Genomic DNA, 13,354 nt, shown 5'->3' with positions numbered 1-13,354 from the left:
TAGCTTGCCTGAGTTACCACCAACCATCGGTTTGGAGCGTTTACATGATCAGAAATAATTGTCATAACACAATATTGAAAGCCAAGTTAAAAGATAGAACGTAACATTGATTAGAAAAAATTGTCAGCACACACTAGTTTCTTCGATCCCAAAAAGCCAAGAAAAATATAGTAACATGGAAGCTAGAACATAGAAAATAGGACACAATCCTTGGTTATTCTAACAATAACAAATCTAGATACCCTCCTTAAGCATTGCCCGCACCCTCATGGGAAGACCATACAGCTTAATAAACCCAGCTGCATCAGCTTGATCATACACATCTCCACTCTCAAATGAGGCTATGTCTTTCCTGTACAGACTGTATGGACTCTTACGGCTAGTCACAGTGACTGAACCTTTGAATAATTTCAGAGTGACTGATCCTGTTGTTGTCTCAGAAATCTTCTCCATGAATGCATCCATAGACTCACGAAGTGGGTCGAACCACCTGCCTGCATAGACCATCTCAGCATATTTGAGGGCTACAGAGTCTTTAAATTGTATTGTTTCTCGATCCAAAGTCAAGGACTCCAGCTCCCTTGCAGCAGCAAATAGGATGGTGCCTCCAGGAGTTTCATATACTCCACGGCTCTTCATACCAACAAGACGGTTTTCAACCATGTCAATACGACCGATTCCATGCTTTCCACCAATCTCATTAAGCTTTTTAAGCAACGATGCTGGTGAAAGCTCTTGCCCATTGACTGAAACTGGAATTCCTTTCACGATTCCAATATCTATGTACCTATATGAAAATGGGAGCATGATTAAGAACAATGTACTTAGAAGATATATATATTAAGAGCTTAAAGTCCTTGAACAAAGTTGAACTGCAACGTACTCAGGTACATTCGGTGCATCTTCAGGATCGACAGTCATCATGAACATATCCTTATTTGGCTCATTTTCCGGATCTTCCAAAATATCACCCTATGATAAAAAAAATATATGTGAATTGTCAAACTGAAACAGCAAGTAATATGACCCAAAAGATCAACCCTATCAAACCAAGAACTGTTGCCATGGACTCAAACTTGTAACTTAGTTTACTTGTGCAGGCATCATAAAATCTAAACTCATCAAGCAAACATCTAAGAACTGTATTAACCAAATCTCATGTCCTCAATTTTCATGGAACTTCCAATGTCTGTACAAGCTAGACTGCTACCTTTTTCTAATCATCAGTTCAAAAGCAAGGGGAATTAGAACTTTAGATTGGTCATGTGGAAGACAAGCATACAGCTATCAACTTGGAGTTTCGAACTAGTACTGACACCAAAAATTCCAGTCACAAAACCAAAACATAACATCTTCCTCCAATCCAAGTCTAGCACCAAAATACCACGTAAGAATACGACAACAAAACTAATCAGAGATGTAAAATTACCTCATGACTAAGGTGCCATAAGTTTCCATCTCGGCTGTATATGGATTGCTTTGTCACTGGGACAGGCACATTGTGCTTCTTAGCATATTCAATAGCATCTTCTCGACCCGTAATGTCCCACTCCCTCCAAGGAACCACAACGTTCAGTTTGGGGTCAAGAGCAAAAAATGTCAGCTCAAAGCGAACCTAAACAGACAGTAAAGGTCGTGTAAGAACAGAAACACGAGAGATGGTATAACATTAAATGCTTAAATACTGCAATACATATACCTGATCATTTCCTTTCACTGTGCATCCATGAGCCACAGCATCAGCTCCAACAGCTTTGGCAACATCCACCATGGCCTGTTTTCATAACATAAAGTTCTGAAAATTAGCAACAAGAAATCCAAAAGGCTTCTTTTTATTTGATTCAATGGTGCAATTAGCAATCAACAAAGCAAAGAATATATAATGTAACCATCATAAATAGCACAGATTATCACCTTAGCAATAACAGGACGAGCCATTGATGTTCCCAGCAAGTATTTCCTCTCATAGATTGCACCAGCCCGCAAGCAAGGGAAAATATAGTCTTTTACAAACTCCTCCTGTAAATCCTTCACTACTAACTGACATGCCCCACTGGCCTTGGCCTTCTGTTCCAGACCATCCAATTCTTTTATTGTAATAACCCCAATTTTTACGAACAATATTAGTTTGATTCGAATTCCATAAAATGTCGAATTTTAATTAGAATGAATGCGTTTGGTTGCGATGTTATTAAACGAGAACGTTTAATAAGAAAACGTTACGATTTCCGAACGAATTTATCGACTTTTATTTCGTCGCTCGGTTGTGAAAACTTTCTTCACGGAAGTTGTAGAGCTCGTCGATACGAGTTTGTGGATATGTGACGCGTTCGAATCGGACGTCGGAGGTAAAAGTTATTAACGTCGGAAGTTAGTTTCCGATTTGGAAACTAGTATAAATAGGTAATTATAGGATTAGGGTTTCCTTAATCAGAAACCCTCATCTCACTTCTCTCTCTCAACCCGCCGCTCTCCCTTCTCTCTCACTCTCTCGACTTTTTCTTCCTCTCCCTCACCGATCGTTCTCTTCCTCTCCCTCTCACTGATCACTCTTCCATCCCCCTCGATCCGAACTCTATCTCTCTCTCTCTCCCTCGCACCCTCCCTCTCCTCACCAACGGCAACTGTGCTCTCCGCCAGCCTCAAGCACGCCGTGCCTCTGTCCGCCGCCAAGGAGCCACGACGAAGAGGGAGCACGAAGCTCTTCACCGATCCAAGAGTCCCCGACGGTTTTGGACTCCGAGCTAGGTAAGGAGACGTTAGATTCATGGTTGTGTTGTTTTGTGGTGTTTTTGGATGGATTGGGAGATTAGGGATTCGAATTGGAGAGATTGGGGAAGGAAATCGGGTGAAGGAGGGTGGGAGATACCGCCGCCTAGGGGCGGCGCGTGAGGAGGCTAGGATTGGCCTAGGTGTAATCGGAGACCGTAGGAAGGTAGAGGAGGAGGAGGGGGAGAGTTTGGGCACGGCGGTGGCGCAACACGCGCCGTGGTGGCGTCGGCGAGTGAGCCCCACGCGCCGCCTGCCGGCGGGTGGCGCGTGTGCCCCACGCGCCGCCACCTGCGGCGGTGTAAATAGTTTCGACAAGAAGGGTATTTTGGTAATTTACTGTGTAATGGTAAATGTAAAAGTAAATTTTATTTACTACGGTAAATGTAATTAATTTTTACCTTCGGTAAATGTAATTATAAATTACTTTCAGTAAATGTAAAAAGTAATTTGTAAAAGGGTAATTTAGTAAATTTTATTTACTGAGTTGTATTTATATTTAAATCGTACGTATACGTACAGAAATACGTATTAATATTTATACGTACAGAAATACGTATTAATATTTATACGTACAGAAATACGTATTAATATTTATACGTAACAGAAATACGTATTAATATTTATACGTACAGAAATACGTATTAATATTTATACGTACAGAAATACGTATTAATATTTATACGTACAGAAATACGTATATAATATTATTACGTACAGAAATACGTATATAGTATTTATACGTACAGAAGTACGTATTAATTGAGGATTGCACAGTAACCGTGAATAGTGAACCGTGAACAGTAATTTCGTAAAACCGAAAATTGCTGAACAGTAACCGTTTATTACTGTTTTGGCATTTAAAGGTTTACGAAACGATTCTAAATTCTTTTCTTATTCTTTTTAAGGTGATCGCTAAATCGAGGAAAGGGTTTATTATCGGAAATTGAGGAATTACGCCCAAGTCAATAAGGTGAGTAAAATCTCACTGAATTACGAATCTACCCTCGTGGTGATTCAACATTTTTACAAGTGTATTTATCATATGAATTACAACATGTATATAATTTTGTGGACTACATATATACAGTATAATGGTAATAAGTACATATATATATATAGTTCATTAAATTACGTACTGTTATTAATTCATTAAAAATAGTCATTTCGGTGACAGAAAAATTGTGCATGTGTGTGATTTAAATGGTACGATATGATGTGAGATTATCGTACGTAATTTTCAGGTGTTTATGAAATATGACATGTATAGGATATAGTGGACTATGTATATATTGTATAAATGGTAAATAAGTACGAATATATATAGTTTGCTATATAATATACTGTTATGATTTTTATTGTGGATATATCATGAAAGTTTTAAAACGTACAATATGATGTGTGATTATTGTACGTGATTTTATCACGGAAAATGTGAAATATTGTGATTTGTCTTCGGACGTGATGTGTGGTACAATATGATGTGAGATTATTGTACATGTGAGGCAAGTCGGAACCTAGCCTTTGGCCGGGCGAAAGTTACGATACAGTTAGAGCTCTAGTCTGTCTGCCATAGTACTGCATGGAGGTAACGGGTGGTTATCTGCTCATGGGTACTCAGCTTGTTTTGGATGTTGGGTGGCGGGTGGTTACCCAACATCAGCGGTATACTAAGTGTGGGGTAACGGATGTGTACCAGCGCTCATTAGTTACCATTTTGTGAAAGTATTAGAGTAACCAGATGGGTTGCTCGTTTTCTCATGATTTTCATTATACTGTGTTGATGTGGAGTTGTGTCTTTTATGAGACGAGAGTTATTTTAATATTTTACTCATACGAGCTGTAAAGCTTACCGGGTTTGTGTTGCAATCCCGGTGCACCAATTTCAATGGTGTAGGGGATACTTCCGCAGGTGCTGAGTAGTGGTGATTGAGTGACGACTCCGAAGACTCGAAGTCGATCGCATCCAGTCGTGGTGAGGTTCCAGCGTGGATTCTGTGTGTGATTTGGTGTGATTTTATTTGTGAGGTTGTTGTGAGGATTATACAATTCCATTTGTTATATGTTGAATTATCATTTGGTTTTGTAATAATCGGCTTGACTGAGTCATATTTTAAACTCAGATGTGATCCGCTGTTACGCTTTAATGATTTCGATTTATTTGAGATTATTTGGTGTTTAACGACTTTAGAATTTTGAGTTTTTAAGCTCGAAATTTTGGGGTCGTTACAGTTGGTATCAGAGCCTAAGTGCGTATTTGGCGATTATCAATATCATCCGGGAGCGATGATCCGACTGCAGGCGGGCCCCCATCACATGCTCCTCGGTATTGATATGTCGTCGGGTACACGAGAGTGTTTTAGGAGCCATACCTAATGGTTTGGTCCTCCGAGAAGTATCGTGATGATACTTCGATGATTCATCATATCCTGAAATTTCATGTTAATACCTATCGAATCTGTTTTAGTTGAATTCGAGATCTCACAAGTATTGACTAAGTGTTTCGTTGTTTGAAGGTGATGAACGCTGACAAGGGCCGAGGACGGGCGAGAGGCCGAGGTCGAGGTAGGACCACAGGCCGAGTCCGCAACGTGGAGAACCTTTATGAGGAGGCTGCTCCACAGGTAGAGCAGGTAGGCCGAGGTCGAGGTAGGGCCACAGGTCGAGTCCGCAACGTGGAGAACCTCTATGAGGAGGCTGCTCCGCAGGAGGAGCAGGATGAGCCAGCTCCTGCGGTTAGAGATGACGGTCGAGTGTTGAAGCTGATCAAGGATATTAGTGCACTGGCAGCTCCGACATTTCATGGGGGACTAGATCACATGGTAGCTGACCATTGGATCGAGGGTATGGAGGCTTATTTTGAGTTGATGGAGTGCACAGAGATTGAGAAGAGAAAGATAGCTACATTCTTTCTCAAGGGTGATGCTCTAGATTGGTGGAAGAGCATGAGACAGACTGTGGATGTGTCTACATTCACATGGGGAGATTTCACCACCATATTCCAAGAGAAGTATTTTCCAGCCTCAGTACAGGAGGACTTAGAGTTGGAGTTTCTGGCATTGGTGCAGGGAGACATGACCATTAGAGAGTATGATGCTCGATTCTCGCAACTGTATCGGTATGTCAGGCCTATGGGTGCGACTGCTTTAGCTCAAAAGTATCTACGTGGGCTGAAACAAGAGTACAAGACCATGATATCAGTCCTTTGCCTGACTTCACGGGAGCAGATATTTGAGAGTGCTATGAGTTTGGAGCAAGCAGAGAAGACTCGAGCAGGTGATGTGGGGAACAGAGATACGAAGGGGAAAGGCAAGGCAGTCTATACAGGCAGCGAGCACTCAGGACCGAAGGATAGGTCATGGAAGAGGCCAAGACCCCACTATCAGGCCCCGATAAGGGCACCACCCCTAGCTATCAGGGCAGCACCAGTCAGACCATTAGCAGCAGTGAGGTGTTATGGCTGCAATGAGATGGGACATTACGCCTCAGCATGTCCGAAACCGAGGAGAGGAGGGTGCCACCGTTGCGGGCAAGTGGGGCACATAGCTCGAGATTGTACCCGACCACTTCCGGGTAGACAGGAACGGCCGCAGAGACAGCTACCAGCAGGCCAAGCTAGAGTGTTCGCAGTGGGTCAGCGAGACACAGGAGTGGAAGGTACATTATCACTCTTTGACTACCTTGCTAGAGTGTTGTTTGATACGGGAGCATCGCATTCATTCATTGCTAGTTCGGTAGTGGAGATGCTAGGATTAATTCCTACACCTCTCGGGGACGCCTTATGTGTCACTTCACCCCTTGGAGTGTCACTTGAGTTAGAGACAATCTGCAAAGCTTGTCCTATATTGATTGGGAGTAGAGAGTTCTCTGCTTCGTTGATTGTGATTCCGGACCACACTTATGATGTGATCTTGGGGATTGATTGGTTGAGACCACAGCATGCTGTGATTGATTGTTTCGACATGGTAGTGTCCTTTCATAGACCTGGAGAGCCAGTGTTTCGTTATCGTTGCCTCAAGTCCGACAACGCCATGAGATCAGGAGTTTTGGCACATGTGGAGTCAGTGGATCAGGAAGTGACTATCACAGACATTGTGGTAGTATCGGAGTTTGGTGAAGTGTTCCAAGAGATACCGGGGCTACCTCCTCGAAGAGTGGTAGATTTCTGCATTGATGTAGTACCCGGTACAGCACCTGTGTCAAAGGCGCCATATAGAATGGGGCAGAATGAACTTAAGGAGCTGAAGGTGCAGATCGATGAGCTATTAGACCAAGGGTTCATTAGACCTAGTGTTTCACCTTGGGGAGCACCTGTTTTGTTCGTGAAGAAGAAAGATGGTTCTCTGCGGTTATGTGTGGACTACAGAGAACTGAACAAGGTGACCATCAAGAATAGGTATCCATTACCTAGGATTGATGACTTGTTCGATCAGCTCAAGGGTGCCACAGTGTTCTCTAAGATTGATTTGAGATCCGGTTATCATCAACTCAGAGTGAAGGAAGAAGATATATCGAAGACAGCCTTCAGGACCCGGTATGGACATTATGAGTTTATCGTCATGCCATTTGGTCTAACGAATGCACCAGCTGTCTTTATGAGTTTGATGAACCAAGTATTTAGCCCGTACTTGGATGAGTTTGTTGTGGTGTTTGTGGATGACATTCTGATATACTCCAAGACACAAGAAGAACATGTGGTGCATCTGAGAACAGTGTTGCAGACCTTGAAAGAGGCGAGACTGTATGCCAAGCTAGAGAAGTGTGAGTTCTGGAAAGAAGAGGTCAAATTCCTTGGTCATGTTGTCTCAAAAGATGGAGTACTAGTGGACCCAGCAAAGGTAGAGGCAGTGAAGAATTGGAGTCGTCCAAAGAACCCTACAGAGATACGTAGTTTCCTCGGGTTGGCAGGTTACTACAGGAGGTTTATCGAGGGGTTTTCTAGTATCGCATCTTCATTGACCAAGTTGACTAAGAAAGATACTCCGTTTGTGTGGACGGATGCATGTGAGGAAGCATTCAACAAACTAAAGACTAGACTGACCACAGCTCCAGTGTTGACGATTCCCTCTAATGGTGGTGGCTATGTCATTTACAGTGATGCTTCACTCCAGGGTTTGGGTTGTGTGTTGATGCAGCATGGAGGAGTCGTTGCATATGGCTCGAGACAGTTGAAGATTCATGAGAAGAATTATCCGACACACGACCTAGAGCTTGCGGCAGTTGTATTTGCCCTGAAGATTTGGAGACATTACTTGTATGGTGAGAAATTTCAACTCTTTTCGGATCATAAGAGTTTGAAGTACTTGTTCTCACAGAAGGAGCTGAATATGAGGCAGAGGAGGTGGATGGAACTCCTCAAGGACTATGACTTCACATTAGAGTACCACCCGGGGAAGGCAAATGTGGTGGCGGATGCCTTGAGCAGAAAACCGAGAGGCGTGGTAGCTTCGCTTATGGTCCAGGAATGGTTCATGCTAGAAGCTGCATCCGAGTTTGATTTGGTACCATCGGGAGGAGAACCAAGGGTCTTTCTTGGTAGTGTCACAGTGCAACCCACATTGATCACGAGGATCATACAGGGTCAGGCGCAGGATAGACACTCACGAGCTAAGTTGGCGGATCTTGTAGTTGATACGCTTGATGAGTGTCCTTCAGAGTGGAGAGTTGGACCCGATGGAGGGTTGAGGTTTGGGGCAAGGTTGTGTGTCCCAGATTGTGATGATCTTCGGGAGGAGGTTCTTCGTACGGCACATCGTTCACGCTATACCGTCCATCCAGGGAACACCAAGATGTACAAGGACCTATGCAGACAATTCTGGTGGAACGGTATGAAGAAAGATGTAGCAGAGTTTGTATCGAAGTGCCTTACATGTCAGCAAGTGAAAGCAGAACATCAACGACCAGCTGGCATGTTGAAACCACTGACTATTCCTCTTTGGAAGTGGGAGCAGATATCCATGGATTTTGTGACCGGGTTGCCTAGATCGAAGAAGGGTCACGATGCCATATGGGTGATTGTCGATCGGTTGACGAAGTCGGCTCATTTTCTCCCAGTGTCGATGAAGTACTCAGTGGACGTGCTTGGGAAACTATATGTGGATGAGGTAGTGAGACTCCATGGTGCTCCAGTTTCTATTGTTTCCGATAGAGATGCACGTTTCACTTCGAAGTTCTGGGGTGGTTTGCAGAAGGCGATGGGCACTACCTTGGATATGAGTACAGCTTTTCACCCTCAGACGGATGGACAGACGGAGAGGGTGAATCAGGTGATGGAAGACATGTTGAGAGCATGTGTGTTGGATTTCAAGGGTAGCTGGGAAGATCATTTGAGTTTGATTGAGTTTGCCTACAACAACAGCTACCATTCTAACATTGGCATGGCACCGTATGAGGCACTTTATGGTAGACCCTGTCGATCTCCGGTCTGTTGGGCCGAAGTTGGTGATGAGGCACTGATGGGCCCAGAGGTGGTTCAGGAAACCACTGAGAAGATCTCGATCATTCGGGATAGAATCCGGACCGCTCAGAGTAGACAGAAGAGCTATGCAGACCTGAAGAGGAGACATGTGGAGTTTGAGATTGGTGACCATGTGTTCTTAAAAGTTTCACCTATGAGAGGTGTAGTGAGATTCGGCAAGAAAGGAAAGTTGGCACCGAGGTACGTTGGGCCCTTTGAGATACTTGAGAAGGTGGGCGAACTAGCTTATCGACTAGCCTTGCCTACTAGCATGTCAGGTGTACACAACGTCTTCCACATTTCCATGCTGAGGAAGTATGTACCAGATGAGTCACATGTGATTGATCATAGCACCATTGAGGTGAAGGAAAATGCTACATTTGTTGTCGAACCGGTTCGTATTTTGGATAGATCTACAAAGAAGCTTCGGAGGAAAGACGTGGAGCTAGTCAAGGTATTGTGGAGTCACCATGATGAGGGTGATGCATCTTGGGAGCTAGAGTCAGATATGATGACCAGATACCCACAGTTGTTTGTTGAGTGAGCTTGAATTTCGGGACGAAATTCCTTTAAGGGGGGTAGATTGTAATAACCCCAATTTTTACGAACAATATTAGTTTGATTCAAATTCCATAAAATGTCGAATTTTAATTAGAATGAATGCGTTTGGTTGCGATGTTATTAAACGAGAACGTTTAATAAGAAAACGTTACGATTTCCGAACGAATTTATCGACTTTTATTTCGTCGCTCGGTTGTGAAAACTTTCTTCACGGAAGTTGTAGAGCTCGTCGATACGAGTTTGTGGATATGTGACGCGTTCGAATCGGACGTCGGAGGTAAAAGTTATTAACGTCGGAAGTTAGTTTCCGATTTGGAAACTAGTATAAATAGGTAATTATAGGATTAGGGTTTCCTTAATCAGAAACCCTCATCTCACTTCTCTCTCTCAACCCGCCGCTCTCCCTTCTCTCTCACTCTCTCGACTTTTTCTTCCTCTCCCTCACCGATCGTTCTCTTCCTCTCCCTCTCACTGATCACTCTTCCATCCCCCTCGATCCGAACTCTATCTCTCTCTCTCTCCCTCGCACCCTCCCTCTCCTCACCAACGGCAACTGTGCTCTCCGCCAGCCTCAAGCACGCCGTGCCTCTGTCCGCCGCCAAGGAGCCACGACGAAGAGGGAGCACGAAGCTCTTCACCGATCCAAGAGTCCCCGACGGTTTTGGACTCCGAGCTAGGTAAGGAGACGTTAGATTCATGGTTGTGTTGTTTTGTGGTGTTTTTGGATGGATTGGGAGATTAGGGATTCGAATTGGAGAGATTGGGGAAGGAAATCGGGTGAAGGAGGGTGGGAGATACCGCCGCCTAGGGGCGGCCCGTGAGGAGGCTAGGATTGGCCTAGGTGTAATCGGAGACCGTAGGAAGGTAGAGGAGGAGGAGGGGGAGAGTTTGGGCACGGCGGTGGCGCAACACGCGCCGTGGTGGCGTCGGCGAGTGAGCCCCACGCGCCGCCACCTGCGGCGGTGTAAATAGTTTCGACAAGAAGGGTATTTTGGTAATTTACTGTGTAATGGTAAATGTAAAAGTAAATTTTATTTACTACGGTAAATGTAATTAATTTTTACCTTCGGTAAATGTAATTATAAATTACTTTCAGTAAATGTAAAAAGTAATTTGTAAAAGGGTAATTTAGTAAATTTTATTTACTGAGTTGTATTTACATTTAAATCGTACGTATACGTACAGAAATACGTATTAATATTTATACGTACAGAAATACGTATTAATATTTATACGTACAGAAATACGTATTAATATTTATACGTAACAGAAATACGTATTAATATTTATACGTACAGAAATACGTATTAATATTTATACGTACAGAAATACGTATATAATATTATTACGTACAGAAATACGTATATAGTATTTATACGTACAGAAGTACGTATTAATTGAGGATTGCACAGTAACCGTGAATAGTGAACCGTGAACAGTAATTTCGTAAAACCGAAAATTGCTGAACAGTAACCGTTTATTACTGTTTTGGCATTTAAAGGTTTACGAAACGATTCTAAATTCTTTTCTTATTCTTTTTAAGGTGATCGCTAAATCGAGGAAAGGGTTTATTATCGGAAATTGAGGAATTACGCCCAAGTCAATAAGGTGAGTAAAATCTCACTGAATTACGAATCTACCCTCGTGGTGATTCAACATTTTTACAAGTGTATTTATCATATGAATTACAACATGTATATAATTTTGTGGACTACATATATACAGTATAATGGTAATAAGTACATATATATATATAGTTCATTAAATTACGTACTGTTATTAATTCATTAAAAATAGTCATTTCGGTGACAGAAAAATTGTGCATGTGTGTGATTTAAATGGTACGATATGATGTGAGATTATCGTACGTAATTTTCAGGTGTTTATGAAATATGACATGTATAGGATATAGTGGACTATGTATATATTGTATAAATGGTAAATAAGTACGAATATATATAGTTTGCTATATAATATACTGTTATGATTTTTATTGTGGATATATCATGAAAGTTTTAAAACGTACAATATGATGTGTGATTATTGTACGTGATTTTATCACGGAAAATGTGAAATATTGTGATTTGTCTTCGGACGTGATGTGTGGTACAATATGATGTGAGATTATTGTACATGTGAGGCAAGTCGGAACCTAGCCTTTGGCCGGGCGAAAGTTACGATACAGTTAGAGCTCTAGTCTGTCTGCCATAGTACTGCATGGAGGTAACGGGTGGTTATCTGCTCATGGGTACTCAGCTTGTTTTGGATGTTGGGTGGCGGGTGGTTACCCAACATCAGCGGTATACTAAGTGAGGGGTAACGGATGTGTACCAGCGCTCATTAGTTACCATTTTGTGAAAGTATTAGAGTAACCAGATGGGTTGCTCGTTTTCTCATGATTTTCATTATACTGTGTTGATGTGGAGTTGTGTCTTTTATGAGACGAGAGTTATTTTAATATTTTACTCATACGAGCTGTAAAGCTTACCGGGTTTGTGTTGCAATCCCGGTGCACCAATTTCAATGGTGTAGGGGATACTTCCGCAGGTGCTGAGTAGTGGTGATTGAGTGACGACTCCGAAGACTCGAAGTCGATCGCATCCAGTCGTGGTGAGGTTCCAGCGTGGATTCTGTGTGTGATTTGGTGTGATTTTATTTGTGAGGTTGTTGTGAGGATTATACAATTCCATTTGTTATATGTTGAATTATCATTTGGTTTTGTAATAATCGGCTTGACTGAGTCATATTTTAAACTCAGATGTGATCCGCTGTTACGCTTTAATGATTTCGATTTATTTGAGATTATTTGGTGTTTAACGACTTTAGAATTTTGAGTTTTTAAGCTCGAAATTTTGGGGTCGTTACATTTATACCCTAGAATTTTTAGAAAAAGGGAGTACATCAAAGTCAGAACCACGATTAACGCCTTAAATTTGTTGCTCGAAATAGTATGAGATAAATTTGAAAATAGTTGTTGACAACTTACTTGACCCACATCAGCAGTGAAGCAAACAACTTCACAACCGTAGTTCTCCCTGCAAATAATAAGTAATTGAACAGATCAATAATTGCATACAAAAGAATTGACTCGTATAATGTATATGAATTAGAAACCATGTGAAACAACATATGCAATATGAAACAACATATTCATTCACATAAACTTGGTGTAAATTACAATAAACCTAGTATTGTTGGTAATTTGGTATTACTACTCTATTGCCGTGCTAATGCGCTGGTGGCATGCCTATTATATACATGAGCTAGATCGTTGTCAATCCCCACTCGTATGCTTCATTTAGGATCATATAACATGCAAGAACTTATCAAATATATTGCATAGTGAAACAGAAATGAAATTGATTGTTGAAGATCGATTTTGAACACACAACAAGCTTAGAGAAACAGAGATCATACCTGAGCCATGGGACGATGACTGATGTGTCTAAACCACCACTATAGGCCAAAACAACCTTGTTCAATTTGCCACGCAATCCGTTTCCGTTTGTAGATCCAGCCATAGTGATAGAGTTTCAGTACGTGTCTTATACAGAGTAGAGAGAGAAT

General features: G+C 42.1%; 1 protein-coding gene across 1 annotated transcript; it reads right to left on the bottom strand.

The window, feature by feature from the left end:
• Positions 1-234: 234 nt before the first annotated feature.
• LOC126799224 (argininosuccinate synthase, chloroplastic-like) lies at positions 235-13,310 on the bottom strand. The gene is made up of 7 exons (XM_050526420.1): positions 13,205-13,310; positions 12,770-12,822; positions 1,915-2,087; positions 1,700-1,774; positions 1,430-1,615; positions 884-972; positions 235-787 (listed from the first exon to the last, which is right to left on the bottom strand). The coding sequence occupies exons 1-7, from the start codon at positions 13,306-13,308 to the stop codon at positions 235-237; spliced, it is 1,233 nt and encodes a 410-aa protein (XP_050382377.1). The 5' UTR covers positions 13,309-13,310.
• Positions 13,311-13,354: the final 44 nt, after the last annotated feature.

The sequence above is a fragment of the Argentina anserina genome, chromosome 1, assembly GCF_933775445.1.
Source record: "Argentina anserina chromosome 1, drPotAnse1.1, whole genome shotgun sequence".
Lineage (NCBI taxonomy): Eukaryota > Viridiplantae > Streptophyta > Magnoliopsida > Rosales > Rosaceae > Argentina > Argentina anserina.
The sequence above is the reverse complement of the archived record's forward strand: the minus strand, read 5'-3'. Positions and strand labels throughout refer to the sequence as shown.